Genomic DNA, 23,403 nt, shown 5'->3' with positions numbered 1-23,403 from the left:
TGAACTTTGAAATAAGGACATTTGCCCTTTAACGTAGGTCTAAGCATTCCATCACTATAGGGAGCATGCATAGATTTCTTCCACAGTGAGCTCCCAGGAGACAAAAACCAGCTTCCCCATTTAAAACCAGGAGATTTTGTCTGTTGGAAAAGACACCAACTCAGACTTCCTACAGCTTCATTGGAAAGGACCTTATCAGGTGCTTTTAATCAGTCCTTGTGCTGCCAAATTACAAGATATTGACTCTTGGATTCATCTTTCTCATTTTAAAGAAGGCTCAGACTCCAGAAGAACATTAGACTTCAGAACCCATCTCTGAAACCAGACTATGCCTAACAAAGTCATCACTAGGACGAGAAGCAGATGTTTCTCCAAGACAAGCAGACGATCTTAAGAATAAAGAAACTGACACCTGATGCCTGAACTTTCACCAGAATACCTAACTGTAACAATTTTTCTCTTATTCTATTCCTTACCATTTTTACCCTCTTATAGTAAGATCCCCTAGAAGTAAGCAGCCTGGGATCTATTTTTTTCTCTGATAAGTTTACTATGCCTTTCCTACTTTCTTTATCGTTTAAATGTTCACTTGTTATGATAACAACTAAATCAAGCATCCTTTTCTTCTTATCCCTTTTTATAACCATTTATGCTTAGAAAGATAGTGTCTTGACAAAGCTCTCCCAAAGTGCAGCTAAAGGAGGTGACCTCTCTGATTGTTGGATATGTCATCAACAATCCCTCAATCAATAGAGGACCAATATTTACTTAGTTGTTCCTGTTACCAGTTTTGCAAACCTAGGCCTCCTTAGTCCTCTGATTATATACTTCGAAAATATATTTGGGAGGAGAAAGAAAAAAACGTGACCAGTTTATATGTAGAATTTATCCATCTATTGGATATCAAGCAATTGAATTCTGGCCAACATGCACACAATTCCACCCTACATTAGAGAAAATTCCTTCTATTATACCTATGAATGAGACTACTCTTGGAGGAATACTTGTGCACCATCTGGGTTTATTTTGGTTTGTAGAACTAGAATAGAACTGCCCACGCCCCCTCAACTAAGGAATGGGCATACAGGTGTCTGAACAGCTGGAAACTAGAAGGGGTTTGCCTATTAGGACAATTTATTACACCTATATCTGTTCATAGAAACCCTCTATCATTTTAGTGGCCCTATTCAATCAGAATAGAAACATTGTTAGATCCTAAAGGGAACTGCTGTCTGGCTACAATGACAGCATAGGACAAAGCATTCTCAGTATACTAATCCCTAGTGCAGGGGTATATATCAACAGAGGTAAAATAAGAAATTTACCTGCTACTATAAGTCAAACAGCTGAAGAAATGGCTAAAGCTATTTCTGCCCAACAGGAATCTCTAGACTCCCTTGCTCAGGCAGTTTTAGACAATTGTATGGCCTTAGGCTACATGGTGGCTAAACAAGGTAGAGTTTGTGTTGTTGCCATACTATTTGCTGTACATATATATAAATGCCTCTGGAGAAGTAGAAACCTGATTAGAAAAAAAAAATCACTCAATACGCCGATGGCTTCAGAAAGTAAGAATGAATAACCCATTACATGACTTAGCTGGTTACTTTCTTGTTATCACTGGGATGATGTGAAATCCAGCATCACCCCAGCAGTACGGTGGTGGGGTCCTCGGTTCTTCTCTGCCAATGCAGTAGAGAATTACAGGTCAGAGAGATTTAAAAGTAAGATTTATTGAAAGTACATTTTAGAAGGAGATGGGCCAAGCTATAGAAGGCTGCAGCCCCATGGAATTTTGGAGGTGAAAAGATAAAAGATAACAAATGGAGTACACTCCAAGGGAGGAGCAGGTTTTTAGCAAGGAGAGCTGTAACAGCACAAAAGTGGGGAGGTCTGTATTATATTAGGGCCATGATGGGTGCTTACAAAGGCGTTCCTAGGTGATTGGCACATGAGGTCATTCTGATTGACATTTGGCTGTTATATAACTCCTTGCCATCTGCACATGTGGTTACTTGGAATTCAGTCTGTTATAATTAGGACTTTCTGGGCTTAGGCATGATATTATAATGATGATATAACGAGGCTAAGGTTATGGGCAAGTTAGAGTAGTACTTTCTGCGCAAGTACTTGTGGCTGGTTAAGCCAGCTGCTTTTATGGCCTTTGTGCCCTAGGACTTAGGCTAATTTATAACCATAAAGGGGGGATTGTTTCTGGGAGGTCCTTAAAGAAGATCTTCAAGGGAGGTTTCTATGGTTACAGAGCTGGGCCTTCGCTCCTGTTGCTCATGTCTGTCTAACTACCTAACATTTTCCTCTCAAGTATTAGGGACCCAAATCACTGGGATTTTGGGGCGATGACCACTCTAGCTACTTCAGGCTGAGAAGGGGCGAAGGTGAAGGATTGGGTCCCCTATACTTGCTCTCTGTCAACTGGAGGCAAAGGTTGTCGATACTCAATCTAAGGGTCTACAGTACGGTATAGGATCTATTGATTGGATTGGGTGATATCTCACTTGAAGGACCATCTGGAGATGAATTGCTTGGACTCTGGAAGAAATAAATTGAACAAGGCAATTTAGAAGTGATGGTCCTTGGAGGAGAGAATAAAAAATAAGAGTTGAGGAACAACAAGTGGCAGGAAAAAGGATTGTATAGATGTGAATTGTAGAGATTGTATAGGTGTTATAAATTAGCCCAAAACCTGGGGCACAAAGGCCATAAAAGCTGCTGCCTTAACCAGCCACAAATGCTTGGCCTGATTGGTTGTTATAGAAACAGCACTTTTCTTTGAGGTAGACGCATGCTCTCCCTTGTCCTTCTGTCAGAAGATCCAAGCCTCTTTGATTTTGAAGTACTGCGCCTGCTAAGGAATCCGGTTATTCCTGGATTTGGGTCAGGGCAAAGGCTGTCTCCTTGATGGCATTTCCTCCAATAGCATTTCCTCCAATAGCTCTCTTTGAAGGCCAAATGTAGTGCCACCTGTAGTTGCCCCTGCAATACAAAACTTATCCTGGTTTTTCTTTTTTTGAAGAGGAACCTCAGAGCTTCTGTTGGTTCACAGGTGTAAGTAGAGTCTGCTGTACAGGCCTCTTGAGTCTCAGGATAAGGTTTGACTCAAGAGTGGTAGATCCAACTGGAGATTCTGAGGACCTTCATTGCAGTTAGGGAAGATAAAAGAACAGGGTATGGTCCCTTCCAAAGTGGCTGTAGCTGAGAGACTGGAGAATTATCCTCATACATCTTGGTTAATAAATTAGTTGAGTGACCTGACATAAGAGCCTAGGGTCATAGAGTCAGGGTGGTAGAAGAGAGATTATCTATTTACTGTAAAATGGTTTCCCCTAAAGTGAATTTTGTAGATCATGAGCTGAAGTTTGGCTAAAGAGGTGAGGACTGTCCTAGCCCAGAAGAGGGCTTGGGTATTTAGGTATAAATAGATACTTATCCCATAGGCAACAGAAAGGCAAAGTAAAATAGAGAAATTGACTTCTTGGTGACTCCTGAAACAGTGCAGGTTTGAGAGGAAAAGAGTCCAGAGAAGGAAGTAAGGACAGAGTAGGTGGCCCCTGTTTCCAAAAGGAAAGTAATTGCCCTACCTGCTATGTCCAATTGTACTCTTGGCTCCAGTCCATTGATGGAAATTTCTTGTGATGGGACCAAGTGGAGGGGGCCTTTCAGTCTTGTGCAACTGTTTTGAAGCTTGTGGCTGCCTCTGACCCTGGGGTCCTTCTACCCTTAGGGCAGAAGGCAGCCCAATGACCCAACTGGTGACATTGTCTTAAGCAGATTTGGGAGGCTTGTCTTCGTTGGGACATTTTTTGGCCCAGTGGCCAGGTTGGTGGCAGATGGTGCACTTCAATGAGCTCTTCCCTATTGGGAGCGGGGTACTTGTGGACCTGGGCTGTGATTGGCCTTGAAAGGCCACTAGTATCTAGGGTACCTAGCTTCTATCCTTCCTTCCCCCTCATGAGCCTGGGGCTCTAATGCCTGGTCTGATAAGGTCTGTCCCAGAATAATCATGGTGCCCTTCTAGGTGAACTAATAAAAAAGTATAATATGTTGGAAGGTATTACTATACCCACTGGGTTGTCAGAATAGCTCCCAAATCTACGGCAATGCCACCTTGAACAAGCCCGATCCTGTCTGATCTCAGAAGCTAAGCAGGGTCAGGCCTGGTTAGTACTTGGATGGGAGACCACTTAGGAAGACCAAGTGCTGTAGGCATAAAAAAAAAATAAAAAATAAGGGATTGTAAATTGACAAGTTCCTTACAATCTGTGAGGTCAACCAAGGGTTGCCTCGCCTAAAACAAAAAAAAAAAAAAAGAAAAGAATAGCTCCCAAAGTTTGCTTTCATCTGTTAGAGCTCTATAAGTGAAAAATGTTTGTGGACGAGTTGGGGTCCAAATTCTCCCAGAGCCTCTACTAAAGAGAAGACCTTCTGTGGAGGTGTAGACGTAGTCTTAGATGGTGGCAGAGATTTTCCCGGGTATGGAGAAGTGGAAGAAGCCAATGGTCTGGCCAAGGAAGAGTCAGAAGAGGAAGAGGTAGACTTATTAGAGTGAAGTAAAGCTACAGTAGTTAGACTGTACTTCTGTAAGAGGGAATCATTTTTCTCAGAGTAGGAAAAGGCTTGAACGTAAAATATCTCTATTTACCCAGCCGTTTATAATAGACGTCTAATTGGAGTGTGGTGATATAATTAATGCTCCCATTAAATGGCTAGATTTCCCCATCAGGAAGTCTATATTGTGGCATCTGCTTTTTCAGAGTCTGTGGGTCAAATTGAGCCCAGTGTGCTGGAATACAGCCAAGAGGACTCTTAGTTGGTATTTATGATTGCTTTCCTGTCATAAAGTATGGATCTCCAGTGTAGGAGAGGCAATTGAAATGGTAGATGGTGATACCAGTTTGGGAGGAAGCAGAGCAACTGTAAGATAGTAATGATGTAGGACAGGGAAAATTCCCCGAGTAGGGTAAACTCAAGCCCTGCACTGAGAAAGGAGGTTCTTAGTGAAGTATAAGAAAGAATTCAAAGGTACTCTAAAGTCAATAGGAATGTTCGTTAGAGTAGAGATAGCACTTCACAGTGTGGTCTCCTCTCAGAGGTAGAGCGTCTGAGAGACTCAGAGGGACAGAGACAATAGAGAGACGGGGACAGTGAGAGAGTAAAGGCCCCGAGAAGGACCAAAAGACACTGAAAGGGACCCCAAGTGTTTGGGGAATTCAGTTTATGTGTCACTTTTTAATTCCTGTGAGTTACAGTTTAAGACTTTGTTAACCCATTTCCTTTGATATGGACATGCAGTGAGAAAAGGAGAGTATGTAGCACTAAAGGCCCGCTAGCAATTCTTAGTCTTTAATCTATAGGTTCCCCATGGTTTTAGCCAGAGGAAATGAATGATTTTATTTTGCATAGGGCAGCCACTTAAACTTTTTTTTTCTTGTTTCCCCTTCACAGTGTGGGGAATGGATTGTTACCAATCCCAGCAGAAATCTTCCTTTGTTCTGAAGTTGTCCTTTTGGGCGTCTGCAGGGCTGATCAGCAAACTGTAGTCTCCGAATGTAGCCTGACTTAATATTTTAGTTCTCTTGCTTCCTCCCTACATTCTGGAATAGGAAATTTGTTCCCATCCATATTACAAATTATCATATTTATAGACTTACTGATCATGTTTATAGCATTTAAGCTTATGGCCTACTGTTTTTCTCATTGTTTGAAGTCAACTGTATCTACTAAAATTATGGTAGCACATAGAAATGATTCATCAGGATACTGCATTTGACTTTTGTAATGCTGAATAAGTATATATTCCCTTATATTTTAACTATCGCTTTTGCTTAAAGCCATGTTCTGCTACTCTAACTTCTTATGTCCTAGTCACCTAGCCTTTATAGACTTTGGCCACCGGGACTAAATCCCCTATGAAATTTTTAATTTCCCTCTTCCCTGTGACAAGAGGGATGTAGGGCAAGGAGCCATACCACTCTGGCAATGACAATGGGACTCAAGAATCATCATTGGATTCATCTGTACTGTCACATTCTACCAGGTCTGATGCAAAAGGGGAAATGAGGACTTCTCAAACTTTAACATAACTTGTGTACCAAAATTTGGATTTTTGCAACTTGAGCTCTGAAGCTGCTTGCAGAGCATAACTTTGCCCCTTTGAGCTCTGGGAATCAAAGTTTTGCACTCTGCCTTTTTGGGATATTGATTTTAAGCTGTTTATTAAGAAACAAGACTCAGAAAGAAACTTGGACGCTCCCCTTCCTGCCCAAAGGATTCTCATAGAAAAACCTACTTTGGGAACAGGATCTTAGAATGTTTGCCTTAGCCGAATTAAGTATGGTAAATAAGAGGGTTCAGGCAGGGACCTGTTCGCTAGATACTCACTGTGTGTCCCATTGTCTGAGTTGCCCAGCAAGAATTTTCCTTGAATGTTCCACTCTTCTTCAACTACCTGTAAATCGCCCATTCTCACTTCTGAAATCTAATACTCCATCCCCTACCCCTTTCTCTTTTGTCCAACAATATCATATATACCCAAAATTATTACCTGTCTTTGGAATTTTCATGCTTATGGGAATTCCCCATGCAAATGTATTAAATATTTGATTTTCACCTGTTAAAGAACATAGGTCTAAACTAGGAGAAAGTTAAGTAGTTTGCTTCTGAACCTTTTCTCCCGAGTAGGCTCACACTTTGGGATCTTGGCCTTTAATATCTCAACAGAAAGGAGGTAGCAAACATGTAGAAAAAGAATTTTCTCCCTAACGCATTCACTCAGTGCTTTGACTCCCAAATTTTATCCTGGTGGCTTTCTGATCCTCAAAGTTTAGATCACCCGCTGTCTAGTCTGTTTCCTCATATTAGCACACAGACTGGAGAACAGATTAGTGCACACCTGTAACCTTAAACAGAAGACATTCATACACAGAATATTCTACCAGTTTACCTCCTACAGTGGCTAAGTTTTAAACTTGTAGCTCCATTTTAAACTTGACCCAAAGAACTTGCTTTAAAATAATACAACAGTGGGAGAAGTGGGAAGGAAGCAAGATTGACTTGGAGTTCATCACTGTTGAAGCTGGGTGAAGAGTACATGGTATTCAATATTCTATCTACTTTTGTATATGTTAACACTCCCCAATCCCTACCTTGCAGAGCTGGGTAAAGCAGGGAGAAGAGAAATTGTGTAATCAACTATAAACCTAAGGGATTATCCCTGAAGGTCATTTTAAAAATATATTCCAGTCCTCTACTCCTTCTCTTCCTTCCCCATTACCCTTACTCATTTCCTCCTATTTTTCTATTCTGCCATTAGAAGAGCAGTTACACAAGATACTATTTCAGGAGGCTAAATTAGCCTAGGTAACTTTGATTTTGGTGAAGACAAGGAAAAGCCTGGGTGACATTAAATGTCTGCCAGAGACATCAAAGAAAAGAGGAACACGGACCAGAAGTTCAGCTTGCTTACAGAACTCTGCCACCTCCTTGCAGATGATGGCACAGACCCAAAGCTGAAGTACAAACCTGAAAGCAATTGCTCCATTTTTGTAAATGACACCGGCAAGGACTGGGACTGAAATACTTTCCCAGGTGAACTAAACTTCATTCAGTTGAATTCTTAACAAGGACAAACAGAAATGTGCTAGGCACTGAGTGTAATACAGGTAATACTTCCTACCTTGTGGTTATAACTGAAATTCAGAATTGATATATTTGATCTCTATAACAAGATTATACACGTCTGAAATGGAGAAGTCAGTTAAGACTTAACCATGGTCCTAATGAGTAGGATTTGGATTAGAGAATATCAGAGAACTCAGCATCAGCAAGGACAGAGCAATTGGGAAAAAAGCATGTATAGAATGCAGGAACACTAAAGTTCTGGATCTTATTAGTTTTATGTAGCTTAAATAGGTTTTCAAGTTGTCAGGCAAATAGAGCTCCAGTAATATGATGTAAGGAGCAAATATACCTAGGACTATTGTAATAGTTAAGAATGTCATAGTTTCAATAATTAATGCTCTAAGGATGGTTGTTTTAACTGTATCTGCATAGCTTTTACAAATACTTATAAACTTAGGGAAAAACCTTACCCCTCGGGAAAAGATGGCTTACCCATGCCCATCTACCATTATTATAGCTCTTCTAATAACAAAAAGAATGTAACATTGAGATTAAACAGGTGAGTTTTATTATCAAATGTAACAATTCTACAAAATCTCAGTAGTTTTGTAAATATTACTGCCTATCTTTCAGAGCTCTGGGCAGACAGCATTTTAAGGCATCAAGTATAAAGAACATTTTTCTGATCTTAAGTGCCAGTTATCACCAATTTTCACACAAATTGTTTTTGTTTTTAATTTTTTTCCTACTGCAGTCAAAGGGCCATTGCTGGTGAGCTCAAGAGGGGATGTCTGGTTCTCCAAGGTGTAAATCAAAGTAATGCAAAGTAAATAAAAATAGCAGCCACATAATTCTGTATGGCACTGCATCCAAGCAAAGGACAATATGAGTAACTTAAAGAAATGTGCACTGAGTTAATCAAATCCTGTTTTCCTCTTTGGGGTTACATGAGGCAGCAGTACTAGCTAGCTAGTGTCTAATATTGCACTTTTGCAGCATAAACACATAGTGCTAAACATTGACAGCATCAGTACTTGCTCTAACCACATCAGTGTTTACCCCTCAGTCTAGCTTGCTGACTATAATCCTATGTTTTAAAAAGTTTTAATCATTTGACATAAGGCATTAGAGAAAAAATTTTAAGGCTATCTTAATATATACAAGCATTCACTTCAGTTAGTACACTGCTTTCTAGAATACACTTTTCAAATAGTCTCATTTTCGTGATAATAAAAACTATGGAATTCTCTTAAAGTCCAAACCATCAATAATGGGAAAAGTACAATATCAAATAAAACATATGAAGCCACAATATTCAGTTATGGGTCAAATTAGAATTTACTAACTACACAGAGCTGTTTCATTTTTGGTTTTGCATTTTGGGCCCTAGTTCATTCTTATTTACAACTGGTACCTGCTAAGAAAAAAGATCCAACTTTTTAACTATTTGTTTTGCGGTAGGTGCACTATTCTAATTTATCCCACGGTATTTTAAAAATTGTTTTCATTGGTTTTTAACTATAAGACTGAGACTTGGCCAAGAGACTGAGCAAATATTAGTTTTACTTGTTAAATTTCTGATTTAAGTATTCCAAGACCTTATTCTTGAATTACTTAGTAAGAGGGCACGACTGTGCAGAATACAGGAAGATGAAGAAAGGAAACACATAAAAATGGAACTTCTATAACAGAGTTCCCAGTGGGAACTGTAGATGTAAGTGTAGTATTTTTTCCCCGAACACATAAAACTTAAGAAACACCTTTGATGCCATGTTGCTGGAAGTAATAGAGACATTTGATTTCCAATTCACATTTGAAATGCCTGTTTGCAATCAGCAAGGAGCCAGGCATGCTGCTTGCTGTAAGGATTTGGCTTCGCTGGCTCGAGCTTTCCACTCCAAAATATAGGCCTTCTGTCCAATCATGTTTGCTGAAAATACTGCAGCCTGAGTACAGACAAACTTCCCCGACGTTGCTAGAGGTTGTCTTATGTCTGAAGGTTTCAGGATCACCATACATCTTTCAAACACTGAAAAAAAGAATAAAATGAAATATTACAGTCTCTCAATTTTTCGATTTTTAGGAGCCATAAAAAATGATTTTGCATTCCAAAGGTCTAAAAAAGCTTAAAGTTGTCCAAATGTTTATTTTACACAGTCAGCATTTATACAGCAAATTGTGGGGGAGTATAGCACTGACAAAGAAAGGTTATGTGACAACTTGCATTTCCACAATTCCACTCTTTGTATTATCATGCATAGAATAATGTGCTCCACCTCCCCACTTGACTCATCTCCTTTGTAGAGATACTATTTTATTCATTCCTTAGCCTGGGTCCCCAAGTGATCACATCATTCTTCTGATATTAGACAGTTAATACACCATTACTGAAATACAAAACCATTAAGAAAAATCTTTAAAATTAAATTCTAGTATAAGAAATTTCAAATAATTTCAAACAAAAATACCTGAATCAATAAGAAGCACTGAGGTATGATGTTGTAGTAACTTGGGCTCTACATGCTAGTGACTAGCTGATCACCCACCTCTATGTGGGTTAGTTTATTTCATCCTCACACAACCTTATTAGATTACTACGTTTTCCCCCATTTTACAGATTAGAAAATTAAGGCACAGAGCAATTAAGCCAAAAATTGGCTTAATTCAGAATCTGAACTTGGTATTGGTTCCATTATGCTATTGCACTTATACACCACACAAAAACTTTAAAATGGAAATATTATGCAAACTTCTACATGTAAATAAAAATCAGAGATGAAAATCAAAATAAAAATAGCTCTTCAGAGTTCGGTCCTATTCATGTGGCCAGTCTGAAATTGTGGTCAATATTAGATTTGCTTTAATAATAGATCCTAAAATTGGTACAAATTTAGAAGCAGGTATTTAAAAAATGGTAAAATACTAGTTTGTTAGAATTTATTTTTAAAATATGGTTTACAAAGTGATCATAAGTTAGCACTTAGTGTAGAACAGTGTATATTCAAAGCTTCTCTTTCAATACTAAATACAAATAAGACAATCTCTACCAATGACCCAACAACACTATTGCCCAATATCTATTCTACCCTTCTTTTGACAACATCACCTGAATTTTCGTTGAATAACTAACTGTCCCTTCACCTGATCTCAAGCCCATAAAGAGACATCTTTACCACTGAGCCCAATAACTGTCCGAGACATAGCCAGTTAGAGCCCTGCATGTTCCTGGCCATAGAGGTTTCAGAGACGTACTTAAGCCAGGACAGTGAAACTCAGTTCCTGTCTTGCTTCCGGACTTGACGTGAAAGGGTGTATGCCACGAGTTGCTGGGAGAATCTCATTGGGAGAATTTGGCTTAGAGTAAGCCCTTGGATCCAGCCAAGTCAGTCAACCCCGGGCCTGTCAATTACCAGAGTCAATGAAGTCCATCTTCCACATTATTATTATTATTATTTTATATTCTAGGAGGAAACATCACCGCAGTAGATGCTGAAAAGTACACCTTCGCATTCTTTGAAAATGTGAAAAATGTCAAAGAAATAAAAGATTTAACCTTCCCAGACCTCCTTTTTAATCCCAGGGGTATCCAATGAGATTTTAGAGTTTAGCAATGAAACTGGAGATGCTTAGCTGCTAGCAAAAAAATAAAATTAATATATACATAAAAAATAAAAATCTCAGATTTACAAGGAGAAAATGTTTCCTATTCCTTTAGAAGTTATAACTTCAAACATTCATAAATCTCCTTTACAGTAAGATCTGTCTTAAAACATGTTTTATTTTACACTAAACTGTCATTAAAAGTACTATGTACAAAAAAGTTTTTTAATATATCTGGATTTCACCAACTGGTGTTATGTACTTTGGAATAAACATAAATCCATTAAAAAGCCTGAAATTAGTTGTAATATTTTATTTCCTTATAATAATTTTGACATTTCTTTTCTAAAAAGTATGTCACTTGTGACACTTCTTTGTTAGGATAGAGGAATAGTGTCTTCTTACAGAAAAGAAAATCCATAACTCGGATTCTTTAATAAAAGGAGGTATGTTTAATAACTTTTTTCTTTTTGTCACTTAAATCAATAGACTCAACTTATATTTAGCTGTTACTGCTCCCTATTATAAAGACTAGTTGGAATAGGAAGAGAAATCTTGTCTAATTTTGAAAGCTCCTTATTTATCCAAAGAATAACTTGAATTTTCTGAACAGAAACTAAAATATCATCACTATTATCGCCCCATCCCCAAACACACACACACACACACACACACACACACACACACACACACACACACAAAAGACAGCAATTGTTTTCAACCTACAAAGTAATCCGAACTATACATTTAAGAGACCAGGTATAAAAAATACTCTCCAAATGAGAGCTACATGGAGGTTTTTTTTTTTTTTGCATAAAACTTGGCTGTTGTGACAATACCAGGCTTAACATTAATTAGAGGAGCCTCCAAAAATACTCAGTACAGACAAAAAGCTTTCACAAAAGGTAAAGGAATCTATTAACACTTCATTTTTTACTCTCAGCCTCTAGAACTGTGAGAAATTAAGTATTTGTTGTTTAGAAGCCACCTCATCCATGGAATTTTGTTATGACAGCCTGAGTGGACTAAGACATTCACTAAATGATCAAGGTCGACATTACCAGTGATGTCATGTGGGTATAACTTCAGTTATCATGTGATGAGAAGGGCACTTCATCTCTATGGTATTGTTTCCTAACACCCATTACCCCAGTCCAATCACAAGAAAGACATCAAACAAATTCAAACTAAAGGACAGCTCACAGAAGACCTCAAAAGCAGTATGCCTCAAAACTGTCAAGGTCATGAAAAACACGGAAAGACTGAGAAATTCACATGGACCAGGGGACACTAAAGAGACAGATCAGCTCAGTGCAATATGGAATCCTAGATGAGATCTTGGAATAGAAAAAGGACCATTAATGGAAAAAAATGGGTGAACTCTGAATAATATCTGAAATGTAGACAATGGTCAAAACCACTGCCCCTGTAACCACAGCAACAAGTTATTTGTATTTATAAGAACTGTATAGTTTGTAAAACTCGTTTACACTCATTAACCATCTCATTCTCACCCCACCTCCTAAAGTGAATTCATATGTAGAAGTGAATTTATGCCCATTTTCAGGAGCAGAAATACAATATCTTTAAAGAATTGTCATCTACACATGTACATAAAATGTACTTATAGCCAAGCACTTGTTGACATTTTAATGTATAAGCTGAATATGCCCCATTGAGACCCTAGGAATATGAGAATTGGAGTTTACAGAGAGTCTGGGGGTGCTGGGGTAGACGGAGAAACACCAAAAACTTTGGCCATCTGAAGAGGCATTTTTCTAGTTAGCTATCGCATCTCCTTCCCTGGAGGGCCTTTTGGGTATCTTCAGTGGCTTGTGAGGTGTTCTTGGGAGTATTTTATAACAAAGAGGCATTTATCTACAGTAGCTCTTGGGGCACTCAGCAAATATTTGCTGGGTTGAGGGGACAAAGCTACAGGAGAAGACAGACACTGATTTCTTTACCAGACTTTATTATGGGCTTTAGCTTCCTTTATCTGATTCTATAACCAGCAGTGACATTATTCTTTCAAGAAACTTTTAGAGCACTGTATTAGTTGTCTGTGGCTGCTGTAATATATTGCTTCATTTGGAGGCTTAAAACAACAGAAATTTATTTATTCTCTCACAATTCTGAAGTCAGAAATCAAAGTGTCAGCCAGGCTGCACACCTTCCAGCATCTCTAGGGAACAATCTGTTCTTTGCTTCTTTCCTAGCTTCTCGTGGTTGCATGTGTTCTTAGCTTGTAGCTCTATCTCTCTAAACTCTGCCCCCATGGTCACATTGCCTCCTCCTCTCCTGTATGTGTCTGTCTCATCTCCCACTGCCTCTTTATTATAATTTCATTTAAGGTCCACCCAGATAAGCAAGGATAAGTTCCTTCTCTGAAGATTTTTAATTTACATATTTTGCCATATGAGGTAATAGAAATTCGAAGGGATTAGGATATGGACATATTTGGGGGCCACCATTCAGCTTACTACAGGCACTTACTCTGCCATGCTCTTATTTCGTCAATTGAAAAAAGCACCAAGCCTGAAGCCAGAAATTCTGGATGTTTGGTCAGCTTGGTCATTAACTGTATGACTCTGTGAAAGGTGTCTAAACTCTGAGTATAATTTCTTCATCTGTCAAATGGAACCATCAGAACCTGTCCTGATGCTTCACAGAACTGTGGTTAGACTCAAATGAGACTAGTTATAAAAGTGCTTTAAGGGGGAGCTCTTCTACCGCCACTGGCTCTGTCTACACCTCAAGCATGCTGCCCTACACCTCCTTGTTCGAGGGCGTTGCAAGGCCATGCACATGCTGCTGGCTGACCAGGGCCAGAGCTGGAAGGAGGAGGTGGTGACCAAGGAGACCTGGCTGCAGGGCCCTCTCAAGGCCTCCTGTCTGTACCGGCAGCTCCCCAAGTTCCATGATGGAGACCTCACCCTGGACCAGTATAGTGCCATCCTGCGCTGCTTGGGCCTCTCCCTCAGGTTGTATGGGAAAGACCAGTGGGAGGCAGCCCTGATGAAGTGGCAAATGACGGCGTGGAGGACCTCTGCTGCAAAACGACCACCCTCATCTACAACAACTATGGGCAAGGAGGACTATGTGAAGGAGCTGCCGGGGCGCCTGAAACCTTTGGAGACCCTGCTGCCCCAGGACCAGGGGGCCAGGCCTTCATCGTAGGCAATCAGGTCTCCTTTGCTGACTGCAACCTGCTGGACCTGATGCTGAATCACCAGGTTCTGGCTCCTGGCTACCTGGACTTCCCTCTCCCTGCTCTCAGCTTGCGTGGCTTGCCTCTGTGCCTGGCCCAAGCTCAAGGCCTTCCTGACCTCCTCCGAGCATGTGAACCTGCCCAACAATGGCAACGAGAAACAGTGAGCACTTGTGGCACCCACAGCAGGAGGTGGGGGCTGCCTGCCAGCCAACCAACCCTTCCCCAATACCAATAAAGTTCCTGAGAAAGAGGGGGAAAAAAGTGCTTTAAGAGTGTCAGCCACTCTACTGGTGTAAAAGATAACTTCTGATGGTAAGTTTGATAACGATATGAATGAGAAAAATACAGAAATACACAATCACACATTAAGGTTGAGGGGAAAGAAACAAGGTCCAAAATTGCATAAGGGCATCAAAAAAGAAGCTGAAAAGAACTATTCATTTGGTTATTTCTGGATGGTGGGATTATTAACATTTTCTTTGTACCTATGTTCCCAATGCTTTACAATAAGCACATAATACTTGAATGAGTCTTACCTCCCAGGGTTGTTGAGGTAACATATGCCAAGTATTTCACACAATATTTTGTGAATTTTAAAAAATTCTCAATAGGCAGATTAATCTGATGTTTTTAGAATAAGAAAATGCAAATATCTGAAGGTTTAACAAAGCACACAATTTGTTATTCTATCATGACCCCAAATATATAAACATAAGATAGAATTAGAAGTATTGAATAATTGTTATAGTCAATTTAGGACATTTCTAAGGTAATATCGAAAGGTTCCATCTCTAGTCATTTCTTATTCAATATACTCATTTTGTATCAGTATACTTTATCAAATTCACAGACACCATTAAAGGGTGAAATAAAGAACACTTGGAAAGACAAAGTATGGTTCAAAAAAATATCAACAGGATAGAATAATGCACTCCCACAACTGAGAACTAGACTAGGAAATACCCCATTCCCACTGCAAAGCATCTGGACCTGATGCTCTCTGGTAGTGCCAAGGGATCTTGAAACCTCACAGAAAATGGCAGAGAACCATCAGTTCCAATCCAGAAGTGGAGTTTCTACAACTTCAGAATGAGAGGATAAGACTTCAATTGTCATATCTCAAGGGCAACACTGTATTGGTAACCTTGTTTCTAACTTAGAATCCATATGGTTGAATCTTACAGGGTCCTTGGCCATGAATAGTGACAAAATTAGAAAATGACATGCCAGCAAAACAATTTCAACAAACCCAATAATAAAAATGAAGAAATAAGCCACACCAATTCCTGAACATGTTCCTACTGCTCCACCACTTGAGGAGCTTCAACCACAATGCAAGTGTCCCTTTAAGAAAAGATTATTGATTAATAAAAAGAAAAAAATTCACTAATTTCAAAGAACCTTCATAAAGGTTCCTTCCCTCTAGATTTAATTTTAGGAGAAAAAAGACTGCAACCAAAAGCTTGCAATCATTTAAATAGAGCACATTTAAAGTATACCCAGATGATCCTCAAAAATATTATATGAAATGAAAAGCCAGTCATGAAAGGACAAATATTATGTTATTCAACTTATGAGGTACCTATAATAGCCAAATTCATAGAAAAAGAAAGAATGGTAGTTGCGAAGGGCTGGGGGGCGGGGGAGGGGAAATGGGGATTTATCGTTTAACGGAAACAGAGTTTGAGAAGATGAAAAAGTTCTGGAGCCAGATAGTAGTGATGGTTGAACAACAGCGTGAATGTACTTAATGCCACTGAATTGTACACTTAAAGATGGCTAAAATGGTTAATTTTATGTTGTATATATCTTACAATTTTTTTTTTAAAAAAAAGGAAACTGGAAAACAAAGAAGTATACCCAACTTAACAGAATTAGCGTGTGACTCAGTGATTCCACTCATAGCTATATACTCCCCAAAATTAAAAATAAGTACTCAAATATTTGTACATAAATGCTAGTATCCGCACCATTCACAACAGCCAAAAGGTGGAAACTCAAATGTCGATTCGGTGGATAAACAGATAAACAAAATATGTTTTATCTTTACAATGGAATATTATTGTCATAAAAGGAATGAAGTACTGATACATGCTACAATATGGATGAACCTCTAAAACATGTGAAGTGAAAGAAGCCAGATACAAAAAGCTCACATATTATATGATTCCATATCCAGAACAGGCAAATCCAGACAGAGATAGGAAAAAGATTAGTTGCCAGGGTTTATGGGGAGGGAGACTAGGTAGCTACTGCTTAATGGGTATGGGGCTTTCTTTTGGAGACATAAAAATGTTTGGAACTAGAGATGGCTGCTGTACAATTTGTGAATACATGAAATACCACCAAATTGTATACTTTAAAATGATTAGTTTTATGTGATTTTTACTTCAATTAAAAAAAAAAGCATTTCTTCCAAATCTAAAAATAGGCAGAGGACTTGAACAGACACTTCTCCCTAGAGGACACACAAATGGCCAACAAATATATGAATAGATGCTCAACATCGCTAGCTATTAGGGAAATACAAATCAGAACCACAATGAGATACCATCTCATACCTGTTAGAAGTTAGAATAGCTATAATCAACAGAACAAGTAACAACAAATGTTGGAGAGGATGCGGAGAAAAAAGGAACCCTCATACACTACTGGTGGGACTGCAAATTTCCATCCACTATGGAAAACAGTATGGCGGTTCCTTAAAAACTAAGAATTGATCTACCATATGATCCAGCAATCTCTCTACCAAGTATTTACCTCAACGACTTGAAAACTCATATCCAAAGATATCTGCATATCGATGTTCATAGCAGCATTATTCACAGTGGCCAGGACATGGAAGCAACCGAAGCGTCCTATGACAGATGACTAGCTAAAGAAGCTGTGGTACATATATACAATGGACTATTACTCAGCCATAAGAAGAGATGAGATACTGCCATTTGTGACAACATCTCAAGGATGGAATTTGAGATAATCACGCCAAGAGAAATAAGCCAGAGAAAGGTGATAACCACATGATATCGCTTCCATGAGGGATAAAAACCTAAGAGCGACAAATGAACATGACAAATAGTCAAGAGACTCATGAACATGGACAACAGACTAGTAGTTACCAGAGGGTAGGGTAGGGGGTGGTAGATGAGGTAAAAGGGATCAAATATGTGGTGACAAAGAAATCTAACTATGGGAGGTGAACACGCAGTGTAAATATATACATGCCTTACTGTTAAAGTGTACAGCTGAAACTTATTGGATTTTGTTAACCAATGTCGCCATAAAATTTAAAAAAAAAAAAAAAAAGGCATTCCTAACCAGTAGTACACGAGATATAGAAAATGAATTTTCAAATCAAAAAGTTTCCCCTGATCCCAAATAATATACAACCATTATCCACATATGTTGTTTAGACACCATCTACTTAGATGACAGCCTTAATTGCAGTCTCCATTTCTTCCAGAATTTGACATGCTTACATCATACTAAAGAGGGAAACTTTCACCATACTTTGATTCTTGGCCTCTATTTGGCCCTTTAAAATTTAACTTTCACATCATGCGAGCCTTACCTTCTTTTCTGAGGATGGTCTAATTGCTGGGGCCCTTAAATACAAACCCATTCTTTGGGTAGAGTCCTGGCCTGGTCATTTGTGTGTACAAGTCCATCCTCGGTTGCATACTAAAATGCAAGTTAAAACAAACAGGATCAAAAGATGGACAAACTGTCACTATGGATGGTTAGTATTTCAACTGACTAGATCTACCAATAGAATTATAGGACAATTAGAGCGTAAGAAACAAGTTAACACTGGTACGATCCATGTACATTAACTGTTAATCCCAAGTGTTCATTTCTTACCTAACATGTCTAAGTACTATAAAAGTCCCTTCCAGGAGGGGAGTTAAATTGAAAATGTGGATAGAAAAAGAACACCATAACACAATAAATACCACCAAACATTTCAGATCTTGTTAACAGAGTTTCCATGATACCATAGGCATGACTAGATATCAAATATCTGAGCACCAACTATTTGCAAAGTATTGTAAAATAAGCCCATTATGTCCAAACAACTGTGAACTTTAAATGCATTAGATGTATTTGTAATATTGATCTCAGTAGGACAGCAAGTGAAAATCTTAGCAGTGAAAGCAGAAACAAAAACTAGCATTTACTGAAAATGCAAAAATCATTGACAGCAAAAGGTAGTGCAAAGAGTAAAAAAATGAAAGGAATTATATAAGTATTCTTGAGAATCCATTTCAAAATAATAGACCCATCAACTAAAATACAGATACAGGTTTATTTTCATTACCAGAATGACATTCTCATTACCAAGTATTTTAATGGTAGTTTGTCTTCATAAATTCCATCCTCATTCTATTAATCTCACTTATCAAAATGGGCCTAACTCAGGTACCTTAACTTTATAAGACTGCAAATTTGCTAGCAGAACCCGTGTCCTGCATCTTGCTTAAGCCATTAACATTCTTCCTTTTGTGTAAATTCTGCCCTTTCCAGCTTTATACTCTCACTCCACTCCACCCTACATGATGTATTTAAAGATAACATGTGTAGAGAATGACATATGCCATTATTACATCTATATACATATATATTTAGAGACAGAAAAGTATCAAGGTTTCCAGTCACTCAACCAATTGATACCAAGGAATTGCTTAATATAAGTAAATTATATATTTATATAAAATGAATCATAAATAACCAGAAATCAAATGAAAATCTCCCATCAAATCAGCAACAGCAATACATACACAGTAGGTAAAGATCAACACAGATTACACTTAAGAGAACACAGTTTTTTAAAAAAGTCATCCACTGATTTGGTCTTGTGACAAAGTGGTGTCTATAAAAGATCTGGAATCCCATAGCTATTGGCTAGTACCAAAATAAAAGATCTGGAATCCCATAGCTATTGGCTAGTACCAAAATAAAAGATCTGGAATCCCATAGCTATTGGCTAGTACCAAAATAATTGAGAACAGGAGAAAATAGGAAGGCATGGACTCTCAGAGACAGTGTAAAATATGAGCTTTTATGTAAGAGAGACATGAAATTGAGTTAGATACAACAGATTTTGAATGCATGCATTGTTACTATCTTACAGCTCAAACTACTGAAGAAGGCATTGGACAAATCTGATATACTGAATTGGAGGTTCCTACATAAGCCTAATTCGTTGATTCAGTTCATAAATTCCAACCACTTCAGAAATGAAGGCCAAATGCCTTGAGATGAAATCATTTTGTACAATCTTTGTATTTCTGATACCAGATAATTCTATTCTAACCTTGAATGATTCCCTAGGAGCTACTCGAAGATAAACTGCTGCAGACTGAAGTTACTGTATTTCAATTATGAAGCATGTCAATCTTTTAGCCATAAATCTAGAAAACTACTATTATTTGTTTGTGGTAGAATACCTACAAAGGCCAGTCATGGCACTCTATAGTAAGAGCAATTTTGTTTAATCTCATAACCTACTTATATATATGACTGCTTAATTCTATTCAGTGTGAATATAAAAGCTGATGAGTCAAAATAAATAAGAAATTAATTTAGTCAACCACTAAAACCTGAAACTTCGCTTGTACATTCTAGAATTGGAAAACAATGGGGGAAAATACGAAACTCTTCTCATGTTTTCTCCATGAGATTAAGCAACCTTTTCAATGGCCTTTGGTAAATTCTCTATTCCTTTCATAATCTAATAAATTGGATATGAAGTTTGGAAAGTAACTATTTTTTAAATCTCTGCAAGGGCTTCCAACAGGCAGCATAATTGTTTAGGGAAAAAGCAAAGTATCTACTGATCTCTGAAAAAAATTTTACTTATGATAAGAATGTGCGAAACCAGGCAGTAACAAAAGATAACTTTTCTCTACCTTCATTCAGTTTTTCACTATCAGACATAGATTTTCTTCATTTGTCAGAAAATGTTCTTTGTGTGTTAAAAGCCCTTAACACCATTATATGGTAACTTGATAGATTTGGGGCATCCCCGCTGAGGTAATTTTAACTGAGCTCCTCAATCCTCCATGATTCATGGACACCAAGCTTGTAAATACATTCTAATAGTAAGACAGGCTTTGCAGGCATAACCTTTATAATGCTGTACTGTGAATGATCAGGGCTATTTTAGGATTTGATGAGTATGCCTATAAAGGCTTCTAAAGACTCAAGCAAAGTTCAGTTCCAAAAGGGAAGACAATTTTTGCTATTAGTACAATGAAAAGGCTGTAAGATACTGATATTTAGACATTGCAAGAAAGAGGAGTTCAGGTTCTAGGCATTATGTGATTTGAGGAAGGAAAGGTGTCCGCTCCGATGAGATGGCAATAGAAAGATTTTGCTCACTGTTAAAAAGGTCTTACAAAGAAATATCTCATTGTTTAAGCTTAAGTCAGAAAACAAGTGATGGACACAGGCAGTGGTAGAAGAAAATGACAAGAGTAAATATCACTTTCACCACAATCAACAGCAGATCATTAAAGACTCACTGAATATCCTATAGCTCATTTTAAGGCATTGCCATCTAAATATTCACTGAGTCTCTTTTGTTTTTTCCAGGTTAGGCAGAGAGGCCTCTGATCACTTTTTATATACTCAATTTAAACTTTATCTTTAAAGTGCTTTTTATTACTCAAGAATTTGACTTTAGGAAAACTCCTTAGCCAATCTCATTCTAGATGAAAAGATCCATACTGATATGTACCCTAATGAGCTTTTCCAAAGCCCAATTAAAAAGAAAAAAAAAAAGTGCATCAACAGATTAAGTTGAAATAATAAAAGTTGCACAGAAAAGTCCTAATCTGACAAAGGGATGTGTTTGAGTTGGTACTCACGCTAGTCTGCCTGACTTGCACTCTCATTGTTATTGCCTCCATAAGCAATCTAGTAGCACTTGTACACACATGAGTTTCAAAGAATCTGCTTCTTTCCTGGCTGGATTCTTTAGGCAAATCAACTTAAGTAATAAGGGCACTGAGTAGTTTTCTTCTTTAAGCTACTGACCTGGTAACCTTGGAAGAAGTTAAGAATTTCCTTAACTCCAGTATTGTAGGCCAGGCCCTGCATTCTGACCACCGTGCCAGGCTGTGGAGGGACACCGCTAAGATTAGCAGCTGTAGGGAAGTAGCCAAGACTATTGGGCGAACCTGGGGGGCTAAAGGGAGAGAAAGCACAGTGAACCAATAGGAATAGACAATGTTGAATATTTATTCTCAAAACATTAGTTACTTAAGGAAACACCCTCTCAAGGTACTCTCAGAATTCTCAGAGTTCTTGCTCCCACATTTCCACAAAGGCAAAAGTTGAAAGACAGAAAGGTTAATGCAGGGTTAAATGCAGGGATTCCCCAAAGATCCAGTTCTCTCTCCTTAAAGGGAGAGGAAAGAGAGAATTAAGCCTTCATAGTTGCTCAATCACAAAGCACCACTTCCAAAGCCCAGCTCATTGATGATTAACTGGCTAGTTATCAGGAATACTAAGGCATGAAAAGGCACGAATAAAAAGGACTAACAGGAACCATAGCCACAGAAGACCAAAAGTCTTCAAAGTGATTGCTCCAAGGAACAGACTATTCTACCCATATACACAAGAAAAGGTACAGCACAATAATACAATAAAGTACTCTAGCACAGATGAGTTATTTCTTCCAACCAGACTGAAAAGAAAGTGGTGAGGAGGGGGAAATTAGAAGGGATGTACAACAAATTAAACCAATCACCATTAACACAAGGGAAAACTGATGCATGGGTCCCTCTTAATGTATCTACATCAATTACTTCCAAGGAGCAGAATCCAAGTGAATACTTAATTATTCTTTATGTGGCAGCTCAAGATTCCCATATTATGAAATTAGTTCCACCCTGACCCCCACCCAAATCTGTTTTCCGCCACAATTAGTGGCTAGAAACCCATAATTGAAAATATGTATAGGGAAAAATTTTAAACAAGGTATTAGCTTATAGAGCAATAAAGACCTACGGTTTTAGATTATTAACCCTTTTAAATATTTCTAAGTAGGCAATTATCCCATTTTAAAGACAAGTAAACACAAAATGGAATAGACTACAAATCTTTGAGACTCTATCCTACATAAATAATCCTAACTGATGGTTAACAGAAAGGGTACCAGATGTGAATCTAGTTTCAGATTCTATTTTTTTATTAGCAAGGTAACCATGAGCAAGTCACTTAATTTCTTCCAACTTCAATTACATCACTTACTAAATTGGGGGAGGAGGGTTGTGTTGCACCTCCCACAGAATTTTCTTCAGAGTCAATGATTTAACATACCAAATTAGTTCATAAAGCATAAAACACAATAATTTAAGTTATTTCACTTTTGTTATTTCCATAACCATCATTCTATTTCATCATTTTTAAAATATGAGAGACTGAAAATATCACCTGACAGCAAGCCTGCCCTTAATCTTTTCAGTTTCTAAAGCAGTGATCCTCAACTTGTTTGCAGATTAGAGTCACTTGGAGAGACTTTTACAACTCCCTCTGAGAAGAGCCTGTTTAGAGACTAAAAGTCAATCTATGTGCAACTGTGAGATCAGAGAGGGAATGCTGTTTAGGCCTGACTAGGACTTAAGGCATCATTCAGCCACACCTCATTTTTACAGAGGTGGAAACAGAAACTAAGAGTTATAATGTCCCAAAGGTCACAGGACGGGTTAGTTTTTCACCAAACCAGAAGAACCAGCCAGATCTCTCAACCTCTAGTTCAGTGCTTTTTCCCATACAACCACCATTCATTCAAACACCATATTTGCTCCTGTCAAGTGTCTGATAAATACTAACTCTAATACTTAAAGACCACAAAGACTTCCTGTATTTATTTCATCACAAGTTACTCAGACCTTCCACACTGCACATGAGAGTCAGATCATTTCCAAGATATCTATCTTAATCCATGG

General features: G+C 38.2%; 1 protein-coding gene and 2 pseudogenes across 1 annotated transcript in view; 2 read left to right on the top strand and 1 right to left on the bottom strand.

Moving 5' to 3' along the window:
- Positions 1-2,803: 2,803 nt before the first annotated feature.
- Positions 2,804-14,613, top strand: LOC102895560 (annotated as a pseudogene).
- LOC112475522 lies at positions 4,109-4,227 on the top strand (annotated as a pseudogene).
- Positions 14,614-18,055: 3,442 nt separating the features above from the next.
- ESRP1 (epithelial splicing regulatory protein 1) overlaps positions 18,056-23,403 on the bottom strand; it is a 51,793-nt gene continuing 46,445 nt past the window's right edge. Inside the window, exons 14-15 of the mRNA XM_025043353.1 lie at positions 21,488-21,638; positions 18,056-18,130 (exon numbers count right to left, since the gene is read on the bottom strand). Coding sequence (XP_024899121.1) covers positions 18,056-18,130; positions 21,488-21,638 — 226 coding nt within the window. The remainder of the gene's footprint in view (positions 18,131-21,487; positions 21,639-23,403) is intronic.

This window comes from Pteropus alecto, unplaced genomic scaffold (assembly GCF_000325575.1).
Source record: "Pteropus alecto unplaced genomic scaffold, ASM32557v1 scaffold51, whole genome shotgun sequence".
Lineage (NCBI taxonomy): Eukaryota > Metazoa > Chordata > Mammalia > Chiroptera > Pteropodidae > Pteropus > Pteropus alecto.
Note: the sequence above shows the minus strand (reverse complement) of the source record. Positions and strands in the feature narration are given on the sequence as shown.